This window comes from Watersipora subatra, chromosome 1 (genome assembly GCF_963576615.1).
Source record: "Watersipora subatra chromosome 1, tzWatSuba1.1, whole genome shotgun sequence".
In the NCBI taxonomy this organism is placed as follows: domain Eukaryota; kingdom Metazoa; phylum Bryozoa; class Gymnolaemata; order Cheilostomatida; family Watersiporidae; genus Watersipora; species Watersipora subatra.
This window is the reverse complement of record NC_088708.1, coordinates 26517800-26544071: the sequence shown is the minus strand read 5'-3', so window position 1 is coordinate 26544071 and position 26272 is coordinate 26517800. Positions and strand designations below refer to the sequence as shown.

Here is a 26272-nt window from a genome sequence, read left to right as displayed (position 1 = left end):
AGGTAATTATATCCTCCGGGTCTTTGCCATCAATTCAGCTCACCTTGTAGATGTCATATTGCCTCTTCTCTTTATATGCACAATTTGTAACCAATTTAATTAAACGGTGATTTGTGGAAAAAAATTTAAAACTATCTATGCAAGTGTATGTAGTTTTCAGGCACTTATATTAAAATGTCGAATAACTAAATATAGGCTGTGGAATGCATTTCTGTGTAGGAGACTCAGCAGGGCAATATATAAGCCGTATTTGCAGCAACTTGTTTATCCTTTACAAGAAAACATTAAAATCTAGGCAGTCAACCTGCTCAACCTTCATGGTCACACTGCGTGGTAGGTTCCAGAAAGTTTTGGCAAGTGTTGGTAAGAGCATAGGGGTTATATTTATAGAAGTCAATTTGTATCCACTGGTTGTTATTATAACAAACACTATGGACAGTGTCATAACAATCAACAAGCATTAGTCAGGTGCTTAGCAAACATCTCCGCTTTGGTAGGTTCTGGTCCGCATGAGTTGTTATACTGCGTGACTTGTGGTCTTCCTTTGCCTCATTATCCTCATTATGCGGTCAATCCCATCTGTCAGACCTAGCTGTGGCTATACAAACCTCCTGCCAGTGAGCCCTGCCACCGTCTGAGGACACATCCATTTTATTTTTACATGTACCAGCTTAGCTCGGAGCGCTGTGTCACAGATGAGTTCAACCATCTGCATGCAATATTTATCGCTTAGCGCATAGACTGCAGACCTAGAATGAGTTCTTTCAAAACATCCATTAATGATTTTAAACCATAACTGTCACGAACAACTTTAATCGTATTTACTAGGTAAATCAGACACGCTGATTCCGATTTTGTATTCAAAATAAAGATTAGTCCACTAACCTTCAAAGTCATTTAGGCTTTTTTAAAGCGTTTCAATATCCGTTTCGAAAACAACACAATCGGCATTACAAGCTCCGCCCATAAATATGTGACGAAACCTAGCTTTTTCAGAAACGGAAGTTCCGAATGTTTAGTCCGATTTAGAATAATAGAGATGGGTGTCTTAAAACCCATTATTATCTAAATCCAGCCTGTAAAATAATTTCAGTTTTTTATGAAAGGGATTACATCTGTATGGTATAGGATTCCTATTTTAGCTGGTTATACATCTACGTTAGAGATTGCTGCTAAGGTGACACCGAGAGTGAGTCTAGTCACAAAATACTAATCAGCAGAATAAGACAAACAGCTTTTGTGCTAATGAAGGGTGGAGAAAACTCTTTCGATTATTACATTACAATTTATTTTCTTTTTGTAACATTAGTCCTATCCGTAACCATCGAGTAAAACTATGTATAAAACAACTAGACGAGTACGAGCAGAGGCTCGATATGATGGCTACTATTAAGGCGGGCTCACACTATATCGCCCAATGTCGGTATTAATCACACAACACTTGGTGATCGTCATTGATGAGTTGTATAATGTTTCATTATACAAGTCAGTTGCGGAAATGATAAAATAATAGTCCCGCAGCAACTGTCATGAAAGAAAATATTGCTCGAGCGATCTGCAACGGCCAATCATCATTGCACAGGCTGTGGCGGATGCTCTGCGAACTTTTGGGAATGTTTGACAGCTGCGATCTTTCCCAAGATATCCGTGTTGGCTCAATGATGTCATCAGATTACAATACACATGGTAAACAGGTAATATCTGAGAGGACAACTCCGATATATAGTGATATAAACACAACCAACTTTAAACCAACCTTTTGCAACTGCATAAAGCATAACTTGTGTGACAAGTGATGCTAACATATGTAAAAGTGACATTATCATCACGTTGTTACAGTATGTCTTAGTAGAAGTGCTGCAAGGAGAAGCGGAACTGATCTTACCGATGTTCAAACAAAGAGGCCTTCCTGTACAGCGGAGCTTGTACAACGCAAAAGAAAGTACTTCTGACCAGATTGTTTACCAGCCAAAGTTGAATATTAGCAACTTTGTCAAAACAAATAAAATTCTATCCTCTGTCCCACCAGCCAAACCCGGACTTAGCCGAAGTCTCATAGAAAAACTGCAGACAAATGTTATATACAGTTGAGCCAGTAGAATGCAGCTTACAGATTTTTCCTGGTTTACTATTTGATAGCTGTTTCCTAGTGAAAGATACCACCATAAACAATGTCTTTGATGCCTACTTGATTTCTACAAGTAGTAGGCTTGTTTACAGGTAAAAAAATATTTGTACAATAATGAGACTGATAGTGATGGATATGTAAAAATAATAAACATATACCGTACAATCTCTAATTTAACACCACCTTTATTTGAGCGTCACCTCTATTTGACCGCCACTACGGAAGAAGAGTTGAAAAATAGAGAGTCACCCTTTAATTGAACACCCCCTCCATTTGACTGCCACTGACATTCTTTGATCTTTACAAACCTATAATAGCAAGGGATCAGTAGAAAATTATACACAAAATTGTACTAATAATGGCTCGGTTAGATCAATAACAATTAATTCTTTCATTGTTTTTCTTTGTATCAAAGTCCATTTTTCAACTCCGAAGCTTTTCAGTTTTTTTATTAAAATTCATTAAAACTTTAAAAGCAACATCATAGAAATGATAACTGTATTAGGCTAACAGGAGGTCCTTGTTTAACACGGATTTGATACATCGGCGTATGTGAAAACGGGTTTACATTTACGATGATATAAGAACGACTAGTTTTAGGCTAAAATTTGTGGTAGCGCTCATGCAGCTAAAGGTTTATCATCGTTTACATGAAAAGCAATTCGTAAAAGTTTTGATCAGCCAAAAAATTGTTTGGAGGCTAATATCGACTAGTTCAGCAGTGCAGAAGAAAAGTTGAGATTAGAAGACATTGTGAAAGGTATTGAACAGCCAGAAAACAAAATTGTTCCAAACAAAAGAAACAATCAGAAGACAACTGTCCGAGCAAATGATACCAACATTTTGTTTCAAAAATGTTAGTTTTTGTTTCTGCATATATTATAAGTATGATTTGTTTATGTCGCTTGTTCTTTAATATATGTATTTGTAGAATTTGATAGATTATTAGTATATAACTTATGAATTTGCAGATATATAGCATAATATTTTACAGCATCATTGCAGTAATCTGATCTTACAATTGATTGACGCTCGTAACTCTTTGATTGCACATAAAAAGCTAGTTTTGGCTGCAAACTGTAGCGAACATATCAATGAGTGTAATAAGCTTTTATGCAACATCGGTAAGTAGAAATATAAAATAAAAATATGTTTTCAAATTTAGAATGAAATAAAAATTGAAAGCTCTAACAAATTGCAAAGCAGGATGCAGGCTATAATATCATCACAGGTTAATTGTAAGCAATAGATATCAACTGGTAGAGATATTTCTTGGCTTCCCAATACATATTTATTTAGAGTTCTACGACAAATTGAATGTAAGTTAGCAGATTTCTTGTATCTAAGAGGGGTAATGTCGCTCTGCTCAAAAGAGGGTGCAAAATATAGGCAACATCCATTTCGCCCAAAAAAAGGCTAAATTTATCTTTCCAAAATTCTGACACGCCCTTTGAAAAATACAACGCCAGCCTCTATTTAAACACCACCTCCAATTGACGGTCACTAAAAGGAAAGGGTTGAAAAATAGAGCACCATGGCATTCAAATAGAGGTTTTACGGTAGTCGGTGAAGAATTGACGACGTGGCAATTCTGTTTGTTGTTAGCTGTGGTCTACGCTAATCAAGATCCCATCAATCACTCAAATTCGTTGTCTATTTCTAGTTGCAGTGGCGGGAGACTGTTTTTCTTAGAACTACACCACCATTATCAAGTACAAAAAACTATCATTACTACAAGATTCCTGTGGAAAGCAGTGCTAACTATTTAGCATGGTTATCAGAGTTTTATCAAAGTTTCAGCTTGTAGAATGTTTGTTGAAAGTGTGAAAATAAGCATTGCTAAAGTTATTCTTGCCAAGGTTATCTTCTTAGGAAAAACTCTCAAAACTTACAACCCTTCATCTTCCAATGTTCCTATCAAATCTTCTATCTTTCTCATGATCTGGAACACCAAATAATGAAGTCTTCCTTAAAATGTATAACAAAGTCCATGAAAAGCACATGCAAGGTTCTGCGTTTTATATAGAATTAAAGATATATGCCAACACAACACTCCTGTTTATTCTAAATATATATTACTAGAATACTGACAGTCTAGAGAGATCGTCAGGTGTAATAGCTTTACATACAATTATTCTAAAATGACAGTGGGGGTTAGCTGGGCTGCTTTTAGTGTTGGTCTGCCATGCTAGAAGTTGTGAGTTCGAGTCCTGTATGATGCCATCTTTTGCCAACCTCAAACATTGGCTTTGGACAGACAGACAGACATGGCTATTATTATAGTAAAGATTGCAGAATTGATTAACACAGTTTTCCTATTTATCAGTCATGATCTTCGTCAAACCTTCGTATGAACTAGTTGTAAGATGATATTATTTAAATCCAATCAAAGCAGTTGATTACACTGTTAAGTTCAATGAATGCAGAATCGATATTACTTCGCGAGGAAGAATATAGAAAGCAGATTGGTCGTTTTTCATCGGAGATATGACAATCATCATATCTGATATTCTCATCATAAAAAAGTGGAAATAGAATCTTATCTATTTATATATCTATCTTATCTATATAATAAATGGCAGAATCTTATATATCATTTATGCTTCTTTCAGAATATCGCAACTTATGAAATATACCGTAAAACCTGTATCTGAATGCCACCTATAATTGAATGCCACTATAGGACAAGAATTGAAAAATAGAGTGCTGTGTTGTTCAACTAGAAATTTTATGGTAGATGTACTGCCACACAAGAAAGTAAAATGGGTAAAAACACAAACCTAGAATGTAATAATTGTTTAATGATTTCATGAAAAATAATTTCAATTGAGCCTTTGTTCAGGCATTTTAGTAACTCTGTCATAGAGCTAGAGTACAGTCGACCCTCCTTAAAACAGACCTTGCTCGCCCAAATATCATATAAGATGGACAGGTTTGGACATAGCAGCTGCAATCAAAGTGCAGATATATTCAAATATATGATAATCGGTTAATAATTTAAGTAAAAATGTAGAAAATTATTAAATGTAAGGAAGACTTGTCAACTGAAGCCAATATTATAAATCACTCGCAAAAGTGAACTACATGTACATTGAATTTGTGTCAATCATGATGGTAAAATATAATTTAATGATTTATAATGATCTTTAAAAACTACAACATTATTTGCATTAAGCACCTTATCTAATATTCAGCGCAACAAAATGGTTGCAATGCTTTGTGTGAACAAAGAAATAAAAAAATATTTGCCATTGCAGGAGTTGTCTCACTTTTGTTACTATTTTGAAAAACTTTTGGCACTTGGAATGTTTGTTGCAGGCTAAATATTATAAAGCATATTCAGCGTAGTAAATTGTACAGTATATAGTGCGCTAATGTGGTTACTCTGCATATATAGCTGTATATAGACACATGGATTAAACCGGCCAACCATTCCTATTAGTCTGTTTTAATGAGGGTCGACTGTAAGCATTCCAAGATATAGTAACCATTAAGTTTAAAGCTGTCATAATCCACAATTTCTGGCGGCTTTACTTATTCATCTCCTAACTTCCGTAATAACTCCATTAGTGACATCACATTTTGACACTCAACTTGAACAGTAAAATAATTTTTAAAACAATGTTTTTTAATAAAAGTTTCTGTCCAATGGCATAAATGCAAATAATGTTTATCTTTTAGCGATGAGCATAGAGCTGATAGGCTTGGACTGGTTAGCTGCACATAGGAAAAACCATTTCTAAGAGGATTTCAAAGCAGAACCCGTATTTTCCTGCAATGAGTGTTTCTCCCACTGCCTAGTACAGTGCAGTATTACTTTTCAGAATGCCAGCCTGACCCAGCCTAGTTATCTCCCAAATCACCTTCTGTCTGATTAGTACAACTAGGCCAGTATCACAGCCTCACTCAGTAGAATACAGAGCCATGACACAACAACTCAGGAAGTCCTGGGCAACAGACTAGTTTGAATAATACTTGCAGACAGAACTTGTTGGTTGGCTATGAATACGCAACGCTTCATGCAGCTCTTCATTGCATTCACCTAAAGAGAAGATTGGCTATAAATAATTGTGGTTTCCTTAAACCAGTGCGAAAGCGGTACATTGTTTTGTTGGTAAAACTGGTGGTGGTAAACAGGTCTGACGACCGAGCTCTGGGAGGTCAGATAAGGTCACGTCTAAATGCTCATTTTATCAAACAAATCTTGATCAATTAGCTTTGTAGTTTTAGCATAAATGAAAGCGCAGGGTGTTATAGACAAGCAGAGAGCTGAGCCGAACTATGCACATATTAAATACATGTATTAAGTATACAGTCGCTGAAACAAAGGAAGCTAGCATACCCTTCCTTAACCACTGCGTTTCCAATGTGCAGATATGCGGATTCGGGATTGTACACACGGATGTGTACACGGATTTGGGATTGTTGAATTATCATGCGATAATTCAATGGACACTCACGTGTTGCAGATTTACGCTGGCGCTTTGCTAAAAACGCTTAGTAACACGCTTTTGGAATAGGAATGACTAAGTGTAGAAATGCTTAAAATGGAATAGCTTCCACAACATTTTTTTTCACAAAATTCGCAAGTGACATTTCCTTCTTTCGCAAGCATGAAACGTTCAATACAAATCTGCGACTAGTAAAATTCACTTGACTTGTGGATTTTTACCACTTCCATCTTTCGGATGAAGACAAACTTGTGCAATAACCGCATCATGGAAACATAGTGATAGGGAGGCCGACTCTTCAAAGTGTTACAACAGCCGAGAGTGAACAAATTCAATTCTTAATGCTGACTAAATTATAGAATTGCCAAAAGCTAATCCTGCCAGCCGAATGCCAACTAGCCAAAGATTTCGTGCTTTCATGAGTCAGTCGAGAGCGGCAAATTGTTAAAATGCTGCTGTTAGTGAACTCACACCTACATTGTATACTGAACTCATACCAAGAGTTATGTGCTAATATCGTATAGCCTTTTGCTAAGTAATACGATTTAATGGTCACTATAGCCTAACTTATAGTATGAAATGGGAATGCATTTATTTAAACATAGTGGATAAACTATCTATTCAAAACTACAAAATCGTAATAACAATAACTGCATTCATCAGAAAAACAAAATCAACTATAACAAGTGTTTCATCAAAAACCCAAGCAGATGGACAGATAGATGCAGGAAATATCACTGCGACTGCTTGAAACAATGAAGTCATAAAAACACAGAATTAGACCTTCATACCCGATTACCTAAGTTAGTCGATATACTAAGCAATCGTCAAATATTTCTCCTTGGGTATCCATACCGCCATGGATGAGCAAAAGCCTGCAGACTTGAGAAACAGGGCTGGGTTCCTTTGCAGCCCCTTCTGCAGCTACAATAATCTTTAGAATATAGATATACGAAGCATAAGGACTCTGTTAAAATGCTAGAACTTTAGCTACGAAGACTATCAGCTGATTACATGCAACTTGTCATCAACCCAATAAGCTTGAAAACATAAAGCTTGAATATATACAACAGTGAATTTTAGTAGACCGCTCAAAATATATACGATTACATGCATTAATAAAATTGTATGTCACAATGACTATAAAATTTAGTTCCGTGCAATAGAAAAATCACTGGCAGATGAATATTTCCTCATTTTATAAACAAGCTGTGATCAGAAACATTGGTATTAACATTGTCTAATACTATTCCATTTTTATAAACTATCCTTCAAGTGACTCACCTAGAAATAGGAAGACGCAGAGACCAATCAAACAGGGACAATAATGAATCATCTACATATGATCGCCTTATAATATGAATTTTTTTAAAACTGAAGGAAATTTCCAGCGAATATCTGTCTTTATGCACGAAATAATTTCCATCATACAATGCTCAGTTTCTCAAAGAATTATGAAGAGATAGATGAAAATTATACACAAAATGGAAAAAATAGTAAAAAGTGCGCTGCTACTTTGAACTTTACCTTGACCTAAATTAGAGTAAGTTACGCTGAGTATTTCTATCGCAACCTCTATTATCTGCACCTAGGGATCTCTATTACAACCTCTATATCTACACCTAGGTATCACTATTACTAGAAATTCCACTGTCATACAGCCCTCTACCAAGGTGATATTGGAAAAAAGAAAGGGTACTGATGGTTGAGAAATGCAATATTAGCAGTCAAATGGCACTGCAGTGCAATAGGATAACTGCAATGGTAGCTGTAATGTACTGGGTGTGGGTGTTATTATATACAACGAACAGCAATAATGAAAGGAAAAGATTATATGTTTATATCACTCCCCATGCAATAGGAGAAATGCAATATTGGCCAATATTAGAAGTAAAATGCACTGATATTATTAGGATAACCAATATTATTAATATAGTAATAGTATAAAACCAATGCACAATTTTGTTTACATTTCAAAACGTCATAGCTAGCAATATCAAGAAGTATCAAGAAGAATATCCAAACTTAGTAATAGTAATATAGTAATAATAGAAAGCCAATGCACAATTTTGTTTACATTTCAAAACGTCATAGCTAACAATATCAAGAAGTATCAAGAAGAATATCCAAACTTAGTAATAGTAATACAGTAATAATATAAAACCAATGCACAATTTTGTTTACATTTCAAAACGTCATAGCTAACAATATCAAGAAGTATCAAGAAGCATATCCCAAACTTATAATTAAGTATTGTAATAATCTCATAAGAATTGTTAGAAAAAATATCATCATCATTTCCTTTACTTTCACTGCTTTGGACATCAGTTAGAATACCAAAGTACTCAAAAGTTTCCAAAACATCAGTTACTTTGAAATCGGCAAAAAAGAAACGATTTCTGTACTTCTACGTTAATTACAGAAACCGTCGCCAATTCGACAATGCTATAGACTGGTCAAATGTGCACGTTAGTTTTTCGTGAAATGTGCACGACTTAATTGTACTCTTTTCTGTCGCTCGGCGTTTCGTTTGCCGGTCTTAATGTTGATAAAAGTAAGGCTTGGCTAGTTTTAATAACGATTTTCGGCCAAATTAATCAGTCTATTTATGTATAATCCGATCAGATGGTTAGTTTTAAGATATTGCGGTAACCTTTCAAAGACTTGGTAATATATTTAAATAGGTTTGTATGTGTTTTGTATCGTTATTATACTTTAATGTATCTACAAAAAAATGGTTAAATTGGTTGATGAGATTTCGATGCAAGGGTTTGCAACGTTGTTGATGAATAATTTTCGTAAGTTGTGTGCACATGCATTTATCATAAAAACTCTCAAACATTCGCTCCGCTCGTTTGTTCGTGGGACAACCTCTACACCTGCACCTAAGTATCTCTATTACAACCTCTATATCTGCACCTAGGTATCTCTATTACAACCTCTATATCTACACCTAGGTATCTCTATTACAACCTCTATATCTACACCTAGGTATCTCTATTACAACCTCTATATCTACACCTAGGTATCTCTATTACAACCTCTACATCTACACCTAGGTATCTCTATTACAACCTCTATATCTACACCTAGGTATCTCTATTACAACCTCTATATCTATACCTAGGTATCTCTATTACAACCTCTATATCTACACCTAGGTATCTCTATTACAACCTCTACATCTACACTTAGGTATCTCTATTACAACCTCTATATCTACACCTAGGTATCTCTATTACAACCTCTACATCTACACCTAGGTATCTCTATTACAACCTCTATATCTATACCTAGGTATCTCTATTACAACCTCTATATCTACACCTAGGTATCTCTATTACAACCTCCATATCTATACCTAGGTATCTCTATTACAACCTCTATATCTACACCTAGGTATCTCTATTACAACCTCTATATCTACACCTAGGTATCTCTATTACAACCTCTATATCTACACCTAGGTATCTCTATTACAACCTCTACATCTACACTTAGGTATCTCTATTACAACCTCTATATCTACACCTAGGCATCTCTATTACAACCTCTATATCTACACCTAGGTATCTCTATTACAACCTCTATATCTACACCTAGGTATCTCTATTACAACCTCTATATCTATACCTAGGTATCTCTATTACAACCTCTATATCTACACCTAGGTATCTCTATTACAACCTCCATATCTATACCTAGGTATCTCTATTACAACCTCTATATCTACACCTAGGTATCTCTATTACAACCTCTATATCTACACCTAGGTATCTCTATTACAACCTCTATATCTACACCTAGGTATCTCTATTACAACCTCTACATCTACACTTAGGTATCTCTATTACAACCTCTATATCTACACCTAGGCATCTCTATTACAACCTCTATATCTACACCTAGGTATCTCTATTACAACCTCTATATCTATACCTAGGTATCTCTATTACAACCTCTATATCTACACCTAGGTATCTCTATTACAACCTCTATATCTATACCTAGGTATCTCTATTACAACCTCTATATCTACACCTAGGTATCTCTATTACAACCTCTATATCTATACCTAGGTATCTCTATTACAACCTCTATATCTACACCTAGGTATCTCTATTACAACCTCCATATCTATACCTAGGTATCTCTATTACAACCTCTATATCTACACCTAGGTATCTCTATTACAACCTCTATATCTACACCTAGGTATCTCTATTACAACCTCTATATCTACACCTAGGTATCTCTATTACAACCTCTACATCTACACTTAGGTATCTCTATTACAACCTCTATATCTACACCTAGGCATCTCTATTACAACCTCTATATCTACACCTAGGTATCTCTATTACAACCTCTATATCTATACCTAGGTATCTCTATTACAACCTCTATATCTACACCTAGGTATCTCTATTACAACCTCCATATCTATACCTAGGTATCTCTATTACAACCTCGATATCTACACCTAGGTATCTCTATTACAACCTCTATATCTACACCTAGGTATCTCTATTACAACCTCTATATCTACACCTAGGTATCTCTATTACAACCTCTACATCTACACTTAGGTATCTCTATTACAACCTCTATATCTACACCTAGGCATCTCTATTACAACCTCTATATCTACACCTAGGTATCTCTATTACAACCTCTATATCTATACCTAGGTAGCTCTATTACAACCTCTATATCTACACCTAGGTATCTCTATTACAACCTCTACATCTACACTTAGGTATCTCTATTACAACCTCTATATCTACACCTAGGCATCTCTATTACAACCTCTATATCTACACCTAGGTATCTCTATTACAACCTCTATATCTATACCTAGGTATCTCTATTACAACCTCTATATCTACACCTAGGTATCTCTATTACAACCTCCATATCTATACCTAGGTATCTCTATTACAACCTCTATATCTACACCTAGGTATCTCTATTACAACCTCTATATCTACACCTAGGTATCTCTATTACAACCTCTATATCTACACCTAGGTATCTCTATTACAACCTCTACATCTACACTTAGGTATCTCTATTACAACCTCTATATCTACACCTAGGCATCTCTATTACAACCTCTATATCTACACCTAGGTATCTCTATTACAACCTCTATATCTACACCTAGGTATCTCTATTACAACCTCTATATCTATACCTAGGTATCTCTATTACAACCTCTATATCTACACCTAGGTATCTCTATTACAACCTCTATATCTATACCTAGGTATCTCTATTACAACCTCTATATCTACACCTAGGTATCTCTATTACAACCTCTACATCTACACCTAGGTATCTCTATTACAACCTCCATATCTATACCTAGGTATCTCTATTACAACCTCTATATCTACACCTAGGTATCTCTATTACAACCTCTACATCTACACTTAGGTATCTCTATTACAACCTCTATATCTACACCTAGGCATCTCTATTACAACCTCTATATCTACACCTAGGTATCTCTATTACAACCTCTACATCTACACTTAGGTATCTCTATTACAACATCTACGTATATCTACACCTAGGTATCTCTATTACAACCTCTACATCTACACCTAAGTATCACCAAGTCTACATTCCATTCACATGTCTCTAAGGTACAGTAACTGTAAAAGCCATTTTTATTGATTAATACTTTGTTGATTTAGTGTGTACATGTAATTTAGTGTTTACATTTAGTTTCAATGGTTTAATACAATGTATTTGTTTTATTGTTGTCTAATTACCTTCAACACCGATTAAAGGGCTATTTTTGGCTATTATGCTGCGGAAGAAATTGTAAGAGCTCCTACACTCAAGGACTCTACACGAACTGCGGAATGCATAGCCTACAAGTAGTGTAGTCAGTTGCTGTGGCTACACACACCGGCACTACTAAATGATCCCTCGTGTTGAAAACTAGTTTGACCAATGATAATTGACCTCAGTGGTGTGATGCCCATGCCGTCCTTTTGGATTTGTCAGTACACATTTTTAAGTATTGTCAGCATATTTTCTATATAATATGGATCATGAAGGATTTGTGATAACAATAACGTTTGTGAGACTAGTTGTGTTGCTGTTAGCAAAAAATCTTTTTTCATGCATAAATAGTTGTTTCTCTGTATGCAAGAAGCCCTGTTGTTATCGACTTTTAAAAGCCAATCTAGAATGCAACTTGTTTATGTTTCAAAAAAAAAATGAATTGAGATGCTTATTATAAATAATTCAGCCAATCATAGTTGCACTGGTTTTATCTCTCGCGCCAATATACTAGTTACGCAAACAACGCATTTCGTTAGTGTGTGTAGCCAAGCCCTAAAACAAAATCAAAGCGCTTTTTTACAGGAATATTTGCTCGAATGTACGACTGTTCTACATAGGAAGCAGACCGTAGAGCGAATTCACTTGGGATGAAGAAACTCGTTGATACGTTTGGCCCTCAAATTTGACCAACATGCAATTTCACCGATATATCTAACATATATAGTGTTTCTATGCTTTGAATAGGTTAGAAGTTGCCTGCTGCTGACGAATTCGCACCCTACCATTTCAACGACTCAGAATTTCACTATAGATCTTTTCAAGATTCGCGAAGTATCTCTCAAAATAAAACTTGTTAAAGTGGACTCACTTTCAGGTCAAGGTCATTTGTCTTTTCGTGCATAGTCAACTAGTTGCACTAAAAAGTAATTATTTCGTCATCATCGTACCAGCAACTCATCATTGGCATGTAAATGTAAAGATTAAAGCGAGCAGAAACAGTAGTGAGGACTCAAATTCCTTTACCTCCCCTGGGAAGAGTTTAGCCGAGTATTATCGATTCAGATGCATCAGCAGTGAGCATTTCTATGACTTCGATGTACTCTCACAGCGAACGCATTCGCTCAAACTTAACGACGCAAAATGGCATCAAATGCATTTGGATTTTACCTGTTCTATGGTTTGGAGTGGAAGCAACTCCGAATACATTCAAAGCATGGAAACGCAGTGATAGTTGAAGCATGACCAGTTTATCACTAGTGTGAGTCGGAGTAAGTGGATGAGATAAGCGGAGAAAGGTGAAACTTCAAGTCCGACAAAATATGAAGAGCTTACGATAGCTCACTTTAATCTTCCAAAGTGTGCATTGTCGACTTGTCGTTTGGTCAAGTTCGACAGCAACATTGCTTTGAGTAGCAGCGTCAGCATTCAAAAAATATACATAAAGGGCCAGTTTAATAAACCCATCACAATTCGCTGAACAATAACCGATACATTTTTCGGACAAAAAAATGAAATATTCTCTATGACTATCATGACCTACCGGTATTCTAATGAGGGCAGACAGTTGATCAATCTGTTATATTTTTTTTAGCTTGTTGACAAATCTCTACCATAAATCCAATAAAGAAGCCAAGGCCGTGACAGAACCTCCTAATCACATGATGGATTGTAAATACATTAGCAACTGTGGAGCGACAGGCTTACGAGAGATTTTACAAGACACAATAGGTAGTTCTTGTAAGTTGGCTTCAACTACTAGTACTATTGGAGAAAAAATGCATCAAGGGATGTTCATGCCGATTCGATTGGCTGATTTAGAGATATGAATTGCACTCGATGTATCCTCTAATTCCTAGATGTGGTTTTAAAATAGCTTCAGACGACACTGAGACTCGATCGGAAATGTTTTGAGAGATTTTTCTCCATTACAAATGGTTGACATTGTAGCCATCCAGCTTATTTTCACTCTACAATCACTAATAATAGTTTTTTGAAGAGATTATGACTGTTTATGCAAATTTAAACCGAAACTTTAAAAGAAATTATTTTAAAAATCTTCACCTTTACATTGTATGGATAAAAGTTAAGAAATATTATTTGGAGCGCAACCACTCTAGATTGTGTTGTTGTTATGACAGTTTACACAGTTGCAAATATTGTTGCCACCTTAAACAGTATGAGCCCAGACAATATTTGAACCTCCCCCTCCCCAAATCACCATCTGGTCACGCTGCTGAATTTAGCTATTACCTTCAGGAGCGGACACTTGAACATTCTCCATGGTATCAGCCAGCTCATCTACTGCACTGGTAGGAGAACTCTCACCTTGTGTGGTCCATGTGATGACGCAACTGGCCATGTCAAGTCGTGATGCGGGTGGAGGACCTGCCACACATATCACAACAATGGTCCAAATCAAACATTTACTAGATACATGCATGATAAGAAGTAGTGGTAACAGACACCTGTTCAGCAGATATGCATTTACCACCATGATACGAGGAGTGTGATCACAGCATACAGTTGGTGTAGGCATGATACTCGCTCTAAATAGCACAATAATTTTAGACATTGAAAAATACATCTTTTTTGGCTGCCCTTTTTACCAACAGTTTTTAGCGGGTATGATTGGTTGGGTAATTGCTGTTAGTGGCATTTCATACAAAAGCAATAATAGGTTTAAAAGAGTAAACTAAATTTTCAATCCTTATTGTATTGTTAAACCAGTTTTATTTTCAAACCAATTTTTTAAACCAAGTTCTTAGCATTTGTAAAACATGAATGATATTCGTCTGTATTCCAATAAACACTCACAGATTTGGTAGCCTAAGAGTGTTTATGTTACAAAGATAGTTTTATGTCTATACAAAATTAATATTATATTTGTGAAACATTAAACTCATTAAAAACACATAAAAGTGAACTCAGGTTTTAATCCAGGGTGACCTTGAAAAATGTTTTTGATTGGGTAGTCAGACTACATATCAGAAACACAATATTTGCCCAGCTTTCAGTCAGAGCTTTGAAGTCAGATGAAGAGATCGGTGGAGAAATGTTTGTAACGTGTAAGGAAAGCAAGCAGTCACCATGAGTACGCTATGATTTGACAGACCAATGAAACCGAGTTTCATAGCATGTTCTGTTGGCAGACTATGTATTGCTGTTCTACAGACTCCTCGCGTAACCACTACATTATGCCAGAAACTGGTATCCCTGTAACATTGTATATTAATAACATGCGCTAAACAGGCCGTACAAAGCTAGACTTCATGTCCCCGAGCAGCAGTGGGAAGTACCCACCTTCGGTTTGGCATTGGGACCACAGCATGTTAACCGTATCCAGTTTCCAGAGGTCACATAGTGCTGATCCTTCCTTATTCATTCCACCAAATATAAACATGTTCATCCCGTCCGCCACCGCTGCGTGGGCAGCCCTCGGCTCTGGCAAGCCACGCTTCTTTACTTTTGGGGTTATCCATGTGTCTTTTTCTAGGTCAAGGATATGCAAGTCATTGTAAAACTTGCTGCCGGCCATACCTCCGAAGCAGTAGACTTTCTTAGATATTGCTGTCAATGTGTGACCGTGACGCGGAGACGGACTGCTACCGCTAATGTCTAATGACCTCCACAGGTTGGTCGAGGAATTGTAACAATATACCTGTCTGTCCTGCACCGGTTCACTGCCGACTTTACCTCCCGAAAAAATATAAACTGAGTCTTCGATGAAAGCATTTGTGTGGTGAGTGCGAGGAGGAGGGGGCGTCCCGGAAGCTATAGTGGCGGACCACTGCTCAGTTTCGATATCGTAGCACTGTACATCGTCATTACTAATGTTTTCAGTTTGGTTAGCACCAGCTAAAATGTGCACTTTATTCGGTGCAGAGGAGGGCATGTAGGAGATATGTTCGTATCTTGGATTGAAGTTAGGAGGATTAACCATGTTCCAAGAGAGAGTCTGGAGGTCTAAGATATGCACATCACTGAATGTTTCACTAGGATTCGCTCCTCCGATGAATATCACCTTTTTAGTAGCTTCTTCTTCGTCTGTTGAGATAAAATGACCAAGACTGATCTAGAATTTGATAAACTAGCAAAAAAATTTGCTGTTGACAATTTATGTGTCAGGTCGCATCGGCCTCACCATACACATTTTTATTGCTTAATGCTAAATGGTTTGTTTTTACAAAGTTTACTTTTGAAAATAAACTTTTGACATCCTGTATCAATGTACAAATAAAAATATAATAATTTTAGTAGTGGATACATGGTATAGAGAACACAAAAAGCATAGATAGTAAGTTGATGCGAGAGGACAACTCTACATACATAAAACCTGGATGATGTGACCCATTTCTGAACAACATCATTGACAGCCATTCTCACTTATGAGAATATAATGTGTCTATTATTAGAATATCAATGTACCTTGCTGGTAGCTTGGAGAAGAGGTGTGTCCCACCCTGAGTGAAGGACGATCTCCAAATGCTGAGACAACATACCAGAGCGAATGATTAGGCATAACACTCTCCTCGAGTATCGGATGAAGCTCCATATCGAGCTTTCACAATATTGCACAAACCGCTGATTTTTGAATTTGATCAACCGCTTCAATCTCTAGCTTGCTATTGGCTACAGTGAGATATGGACCAAGGTGAAGGTCTCCAGGCGATCGTAAGGCTCGCTCACGCTTCCGCTTTACGTAGATCCTCTCAGCTGCATCTGAATATCTTTCTGCAATATTCGTCTCTACGTACTTCAAAGCTTTACTCATCGACGAGTAATCTACACACAGAGTATTTATTACCTTATAGGCAGCAGAAGATTTAAGCAGACAAATCTTTGAATCTGCCAGCTATGATGAAGCTGAAGCTGCAAAAGTAACACGTTTTTGTAGAAAAAACAACCTTGGGCAAGAAAAAGTTTGAAATCGTTCACATTCGTCAACTTAAACTTGGGAATACTGTGAGTATCAGCACCAGCTATAAGGTTACTGATATAATTAAGCTTTCTCAATCTTGAACTGAGGTATACAAACATTATTTTTAACTTGCATTTTCTAAATAGCCCTGGCTTTGACAGTAATTATTGTAACTATAAGGTCAGTGATAGATTGTTACAATACAGATATAGAAACATAACGAATACATGATGATATCATATTAATGACACACCGGTACTATACGACTCTTTTTATAGACTCAGTATATACATTTTCTGAGATGTGTAAGTTATTCTCGATAAAGTAGTAACTTTGAAAGTAGATCAGGCTGACTATTATTCTACGATAAATTATGAATCAGTGAGACGATGCACTAAAATGTAATTGTGGAGATAATGTTCTTAGCATCTACATCAACAAATAAAAATGAGGCAAATTTTTTTCCATAAATCATCATGTTTATTAGGAGGCCCACTTTGAAGCGTGAACATTAACCCGCGAAGTCTGTTGAACTACTGTTTATAGAAGGCTTTGGCATCTTCAAAGCCATTTTTTATTTGATAAAGCACCATCTGAGGCGGTATATATTAAATGTGGTCTCCTGAGGTACTTGACAACTATATTGTATAAGATGTCAAACATGGAATGAGGCTTTCTACAATGTAATTATATTTTAATTTTCTGGTCTTAATAGCAAAAAGTCAAGATGGCCGTAGTGAATCTGCAATAGAGCGGGCGGCCAGTGGGCTGGTTGTCGAAATAGAACACAATAATATAAAAACTTGGTTCATGTTAATGTGCAAGTTTACAACCATGACTGCATAACAAATTGCAACCATGTAAAAAATCTCACTTTTCACTAGAATCTGCTACAATTGAGCAATGATTAACTAACAAAACCGATTTTCGCAACCAAATCAAACTGCTACATGTCACCTGGACACTTAAATCACACAAACAGAAAAACTGTGATGGAAAGTAAGCAAGCTAGTGATGGTGTTGGACAGACAGACTTCATCAAGAGCAACCCAGAGTGGACCCAGTAACAACCTTATAGTTTTTGAAGTCTTCATGATAGTTCACTAAAATTGCTAACAACTTAAAAACGTCGGAGGAAGTAAGATTGCCAGTTGTAGAAGTTGAACTTCAAGTTTCCACTAAAAGCTGTCAATCCTACCAGTTCCTCGCAAGTGATGTACAACTATTCTACAGCCCACAAAAAGTGAACAAGCAAAACTTGAAGCAGGTTCCCAGAATATAGTCACAATTCAAAATGTTCTGTGAAAAAGTTCAATACAGAAGGGAAACATGACTAGCTAATATGGTCTAAAACACTGTCAATATGGTCTAACACACTGTCAATATGGTCTAACACACTGTCGATATGGTCTAACACACTGTCAATATGATCTAAAACACTGTCAATATGGCCTAACACACTGTCAATATGGTCTAACACACTGTTAATATGGTCTAAAACACTGTTAATATGGTCTAACAACTGTCAATATGGTCTAACACACTGTCAATATGGTCTAACACACTGTCAATATGGTCTAACACACAGTCAAATGCTGTGAAACACTGGAATGCAAACCAAAAACACACTAATGAATTGTTGCAAGAGAGCGTGATAGCTCAACCAGGGAGCTTTATAAATCAGTCAAGTATTTATCTAACACCGATACTTGTTCATATTTACATTACATGATTGCTTAGCTTTAGAACTTGCTCAATACCAACATTTGTAGACGGCTTCTACCCTGAGATGTAAACAAAAATTTTCTTTACTTGAACAGGTTTTTTAAATAGAAATTAATATACGCTCTGAAATTACAGGCCAAGCTGATCCTCTGGCATCTGACAGCAGGTTGTTTAGCAGTTTGTTGTATAATTCTAATACGAATTTTGTTAAAAAAATTTGTCTTACGCCAACAGTTACTGTGAGCTCAGGTTGTAACTAATAAATGTAGCCTCACAGAGCCATGCTTTGCAAGCCACATGCAAGTTGGCATATCTTTACCGGACACAGAATTTACCATAAGAGCTGTATTAGTACAACTCGATACTAATGAATTTAGAAACTGAGCATAAGGCCATAACCATCATCGCATGCGCACATCTTTTAGACACGGGATGCTTAGCTGAGATAGTCGTAAAAACGGCACACCAGTTATTAAAAAAATAATAAATTGCTGTCGTAAATCCAACTATATACACCTTACAGATAGCGTTGTATGTAGGGCAGCGCAAGCTATATTCATAAATCTCCCTTTGTCACTGTGGGTGTGTGTCGGTGGGTGAGTGTCAGTGGGTGGGTCTGTGTCGATGGGTGGGTACGTGTTGGTGGGTGGCGGTAGGTGGGTGTCGGTGGGTATTTGTCAGTGAGTGAGTGTCGGTGGGTGGGCGTGTCGGTGGGTGAGCATGTGTTGGTGGGTATGCCGGTGAGTGTGTGTCGTTGGGTGTATGTCAGTGAATGTGTGTCGGAGAGTGGGTGTCGGTGCGTGGGTGTCAGTGGGTAGGTATGTGTTGGTGGATGGATGTCAGTGGGTGGGTGTGCGTCGGTGTGTGTGGGTGTTTCGGTGAGTGGGTGTGTGGCGGTGGGTGCCAGTCTGCATAAACAATAATATGCATTTCCACATTTTTTAGCTGATTTTGTCCAAACTTCACACACGTATGTTGCGTGCCTTTTACCTGATCGCCAAAAATATTTGGTTTTAAAACTGCCATCTGGTTTAAGAGAACCAGCCTTTCAAACAACCACCTGTCACCATTACCTTGGAAGGACCGAATTTCTGTATAGCTTATGGCAGATATCACTATATTATGTGTTTGTCTATGTTTCCTATGTTGAAGCATAAAGTCCAAAAGGATGGCCATGTGTAATCACTGGGACTAGCCCATATTGAGATAGTAGGAACTGGTGATGCCGCCATTCCAGCAGTGATAGTCTGATACCAAAAGCTTTTAGCTAATGGTGAAAAAATAAGTTGATTCAAATCATTTGAAAAATAATAGATTATCTTATTTTGAACAATGATTGTTTATATACATACATAGACCTAGACAAAGCCCTATTCATTCGATTTACTCTGCTAGAAAGGGCAAAGGAAGTTTTACTAATTGGTAACTATCTGCTCCTACAAATAAAGATTTTGGCCCATAACTTGTTGGATACTAGTAGTGGACCTGATAAAACAAGGTAATGCACTAATACCGTAAAACCTGTATTTGAACGCTACCTTTATTTGAACACCACCTCTATTTGAGCGCCACTATGGGAGAAGAGTTGGAAAATAGAGTGCCACCCTTTAATTGAACACCACTTCTATTTGAACATCGCGTCTATTTGACTGCCGCTATTTGACATTCTTGATCTGTATGAACCCATAATAGTAAGTGATCAGTAGAAAAGTGTTCACAAAACCGTACTAATAATGACTCAATTACATTAATCACAATAAATTTGTTCGTTGTTTCTGTTCGTATCGAAATCCATTTTTTAAACTCCGAGTCTTCAGTTTTTTGTTAAAACTTTGAATGCAACACCATAGAAATAATTAGTCGCTGTATCAGGCTAATAGTAGTTCTCTTTTTAACGCGATCTTGATACTGTACTTTACTGTATGGGAAAAGTTTTGTACATTTACCATGGAATCTACTACGTAATTTAGGGCTAAAATTTTGAGGTGATTTTGATTAGACGTGGTTTTTATTCAATCGCGCGAGAATTGTAAATAACATTGTGTAAAAGCTATGCTCTGCTAAAAAATAGTTTGGACGCTAATATCTACTAGCTCAGCTGTGCAGAAAAATAGTTGAGATCAAAAAACACTGTGGAAGGTATTGAAGAGCCAGAAGAATACGAAATGATTTTAAATGAAGGCAACAATCACAACACAACTCGCGGAGCATACGGTGCTAATATTTTTGTTTTAAGGATGTTTCTGAATGTATTATAAATATGGTTAATGTCACTTGTTCTTGAATATACATTAGTAGCATTTGTTAGATTATTATATAACTTATAAGCTTGCAGGTTTATAGCACATTATTTAATAGCATCATTGCCATTATATTAACTCTGCTTACAATGAATCAACACTTATAACTCCTCATCTATTGCACATTAAAAGCCAGTTTTGACTGTAAACTGTAACAAACATATCAATGAGAACAATAATCTTTTATGCAACATTGTTAAAGGTTGACTCGCAACAAAATTCAATTGCAATCTACGGCGGTTTCGGGATGGCGGCGATTAACTGTTCATTTTTGAGCTACTAAGAGCTCGTAATCACATTTCCACATATTTTGCACCTACAACACAGCAGAGTAAAACATGGCGAATCTTTTGATACCAAATAACTGTAATGTGAATTTTGTTGCAAGTCAACCTTTAAATATAGTTATAAAATGAAAGTATGCCTTCAAATTTAGAATGAAATAAAAAACTTGAAAGTTCCAACAAATTGCAATGCAAGCTATAAGATCATCGAAGATTAATTGCAAGCAACAGATATCAACTGCTAGAGACATGTATCAGCTTCCCCGTGTATATTTATTTAGAGATCTACGACAAGTTGGAGGTAAATTAGCGAATTTCTTGCATTTAAAAGATTTAATGTCGTTATGGCCAGACAATAGTGCAAAATATAGGCAACATTCGATTCACCCTGAAAAAATTTAATTTATTTTTAAAAAATTTTGACGAGGAGTTTGAAAAATACAACACCACCCTCTATTTGAACGTCACCTCTAATAAAGCGCCGCTATAGATGAATGATTAAAAAAAAAAGCGCCATGGTGTTCAAATAAAGGTTTTACGGTATCTTCTGTTTACTTTCATAGTTATACCAATAGCTCAGAAAACATGATCACTGTGGCAGGTAGAAAGCAGTGACAGAATAGTCAAGCAAAACATGGCAGCCTGCGAGATTTAGTGAAATCATAAGCAATACAAGTCTGGTGATTTCTTAAAATTCAGGTAATAAATAATATCAATTTTTATAACTGAACAGCTTTCTTCAAAGTGTATTGTGTTTACCTTACTCCAAAAAATAAACTGGGAAATGTTATCTAAAAAGGCCTGGTCCATCCAAGTATTGCTAGATTACCACATCTAGATGGTTCACATACTCGTAGCGAACAAATGCGTGCTGTTGTATGTTATTGACTTGATAATACAGTATTTTTGACTGACCAAGTTGCATGACCTGAAATTAATATTATTGCTCTGCAAGAAACCAGACTTGCTAATGAAAGCAAGTTGTGGCTGTACATTTCACAGAAAGCAAAACAAACTCGAAAGCAGCAGATATTTGGAGCTGGTTTCGCTATACAGAATGAGCGTGTAGAGCATATGATAGCCTCTTAATTGGAATTTTAGATAATGATTATCAAATGAGACGATGATCGTAATAGAGGAGGGGGTAATTTTATTGAGTGCTTACGCTCTTACTCTGGTTATTGATTAAAACTATAAAAGGCTGTCTTACTTTAAACTTTATTATTTACTATCACACACCTGTTGAATGCTGATAAGGTTGTCATGCTACAAGATTATCAAACCTACGTAGCGACTGACAGCAACATTTGAATTATAAGAAAAAATGGAATTGGTAAGCTAAACACCTAACAGTTTAGCGCTCCTCGCAGCTTAAAATCTAATCTAAACCATCTAACAGACAATCACCAAGGGACAAACAAAAGACAAACATCCAAAAGGGCACCATCTAAAGACTTGAAAACAAAGACTTAACACAACACACCAGAGCTTTAGAATTAGTTTGATGTTGGCAATACTCTGGGTCCTCGGAGCTACAACTTCTGATTCAGATAATCTACCATAACACTAACTATAATAAGAGCCGTGTCCATCCATTTGTCCAGAGGTCGTGACATGCAGTGTGGCTGCCCCACGCATTACCATCAGTGCTAAACATTCACCTTCAAATGTTTTAAGATTATTGCGCATATACTTATTCTCTGTATATATATAATTGATATATATATATACACAGAGAATAAGTAATATATATAATATATATATTATGCTGTATGTATAACACTTTTGAATATTTTTATGTATAGTTATTACACCTGAGGATCTAGTAGGGAAAATAATTTTTATATAACCATAGCTGCATCTGTCTGTCTGAAGCCACAGTTAGAAGTTAAGAAAAAAAAATGCATCGCACAAAATTCGAACTCACAACAATGGATATAGCTGCCCGACTCCCCAACACCCATATCAATGATTCACCTTCCAGAATTTAATGCTTATTGTGCATTTACTTAGTTCTCCATAATATTGTTTTTTATGTATTGGTACATCTGACGATCTCTCTCGGCCCACTAGACTGCCAAGGTACTGGTGAGAATAATTTGATCTGAGATCAAATATTAAACGTCAAAGGTCGTATGGCAATGCAGATCAAGAAGTAAAGGAATATCTTTAACACTCTAGTAGAAAGTTGTGCTGTTCCAACATCTTAATTTTTTATGACTGATCTGCAGAAGACTTAATATCTTTAAGGTTTCTACTGTAATTAACAAACGATTTAAACAGTTGTGCAGGTTTAAACCCAAACTCAAAGTATGTGAGACGACTATGTAGAGTATGTTTTGTTAGAGCTGCCAGATGTTTGTAATACCCTTTCTCACAAATATTTTTAAAAACAGCAATTTTCGTCACTATTTTAGATATACTGTGGAGAACAACGCCCAGCAATGTTGAATTGCATTAAAACCAATTTTAACAACTTAACATCATAATTCTAGTTCCCAGATTTTGTTGCAGTAAATGTATTATTTCATTAATGAGCAAGCATTTTGATATAATACACTTTGCTTTTAGTTACACAAATACCAGGTATTTTAGTAAGTTGCAGCCACAGTAAAAGGTACCAAAGCCCAGTAACAAGCTTTGTCATCATGAACAATGATGTCAATACAAAACAGCATTAGCAATAATACAGCTATGAGTCTGCAAAATAAACTCCAAATGAAGATGCCTGAGAAAAGGGTAAGACTAAATACTTAGAGCAGTAATTTGCTCAATATCTGTGCAATTGTAAAAAGCTGCGTCATAGTTTGCCAGCACTTCCAATCTCAAATGCAGACAATACGAAAAACTACAATCACAAGCAAAATCTCTGATTGCGCCTGACAAAAATCTACTACTAACTATTTAAAACTGATTTGCCATGCAAATGATCACAAGGACAAAAATATGACCGTAAATGTTGTCATATCAAAATTTTTACTCGTTTACAAATGTTGAAAAGGGCATTGTTGGTGGTATCTGGTAGATAAAGTATCGATACCTTTTAAAAGTGAGAAGATGAAGTGGAGAGCTAACATAAACAATACAAAAATGTCGTAACATAGGCCCTAAATAAAGTCATTAATCAGCTACACAGATGAACAACAACATGCAAGGCATGTAGTTAAAATTGTTTGCTTTATGATTTGTCGTGAATGATATAAAAGTTCAAACCAAAAGATAATAACAGTAGCTTTTTCAACTTCTTTAATATCGAGTATCGACCACATGTGGGTTAAGCGTCTAGGTCTAGGTCTAGGTAAAACTCGAGCCTTTAGACCCCGCTCGCGGGTAAAAGAAGGCCTTCAAAATGTCTGTCAAAAATTCGACAAAATTTCATGGCTTTCCTCGCAGGTTGCGGGAAGTCCTGGGCATAAAACTATATTGATAAAAACTCGAATTTGACTCAATGGCGGGGGGTTCCCCGTTAGTTGTTGACCTTGTATTATGATCATGAATTGTATCTTGTAAATGCTTAAAACTATCAATAAAAGAACTGTGCTTGCTATTTGTTAAAATTTCTAGCATCAATGTCATTACTGTGACAGGTTATTAGGTGCCGTAATCAGTTTATAAACTACGAGATAGGGTATAAAATTTGTTCAGTTTGAACCTTTATTTAGTTACTAACTTCACACCAATGGTACAGAGCCAGAACCTGAATGACCAGGATCACCATGATACTAAGTCAAAAGAGGATGCGGAACGTGAAGATGTTTTGAACTGCATTCATTAAAAACAACTTTTTAACTTTAATAAGCTTAACACTAGTACTCCTATGCGTACCATAAACGCTGCTAAACCAGCTCTTTCAAGAAGAAATACTTTGTTAGTCGTCTTAATAAAATGAATCGATGGCAAATCTTAAATCGCGCTAACGAAGCAAAGCCTTGGCGTCTAAAAAATCTATTTTGTTAATTGACGCGTTAAGAAAAAATAGTACAGGCTATGGCAGCGCAAACTACGTAATTGCTTACCGGATATGTGTGGTAGTCGCCATAATGAATGCTGTTTCGATGGCTACGTCAACTTCATTAGTTCACGCAAAGGCTTCGAATGTTTTAAAATCTAGATGACAACTCCCAACGAGTTGAGAAATATCGCGCATGCACGCTATGCTACGTACATGTACCTTGTTTATGGGGGGTTTATAGCTAAGCTTTGGGAAGTTTCCGCAATATTGTGGGAAACTGCAAGTGAACCTCAATCACATGATACAAACTAAAATATTATGAATATAATAAATTATGAATATAATGAATAATCCAATATGGTGAGAACTTAGAAACTTAACCTGATGCTGTTTTAATTCTTGGCCAGCTTCGCCATGGTCTCCTTAATTTGTTGTTCACAAATTTACAAACATTTAATTATTTAAGAAACATTAACATTTAACATTAACAAAACATTTAACATTTAAGTATTATGATTTTCTTACACTCTCTTCACATTCTTTGTTACTCATCCACCAGCACTTCAATAATACTGCGACTAGTATAGCCACCAGCTAACCCAGAAATCTTTTCTCAGCAACAACTTTAGTCTAATGTCAGCTGCACTAGCGTATTGCGTATCTACGAATATTTTGATCAAAATCATATATTTAACTTAAAATATATACGTATACA

General features: G+C 36.2%; 2 protein-coding genes across 5 annotated transcripts in view; one reads left to right on the top strand and one right to left on the bottom strand.

The window, feature by feature from the left end:
• LOC137406529 (syntaxin-7-like) overlaps positions 1 to 26272 on the top strand; it is a 383065-nt gene that overhangs the window by 199158 nt on the left and 157635 nt on the right. The window lies entirely within an intron of this gene.
• Positions 3951 to 25480, bottom strand: LOC137403562 (rab9 effector protein with kelch motifs-like). 2 transcript variants are annotated; one of them, XM_068089530.1, is made up of 6 exons: positions 25431 to 25480; positions 16804 to 17160; positions 15679 to 16422; positions 14629 to 14763; positions 7379 to 7503; positions 3951 to 4070 (listed from the first exon to the last, which is right to left on the bottom strand). In XM_068089530.1, exons 2-5 carry the CDS (start codon positions 16928 to 16930, stop codon positions 7379 to 7381), a joined length of 1131 nt encoding a protein of 376 aa, XP_067945631.1. In that variant the 5' UTR covers positions 16931 to 17160; positions 25431 to 25480; the 3' UTR covers positions 3951 to 4070. The 2 variants fall into 2 exon arrangements, with proteins under 2 accessions (XP_067945631.1, XP_067945622.1); XM_068089521.1 differs by lacking the exon at positions 3951 to 4070 and adding an exon at positions 5811 to 6170.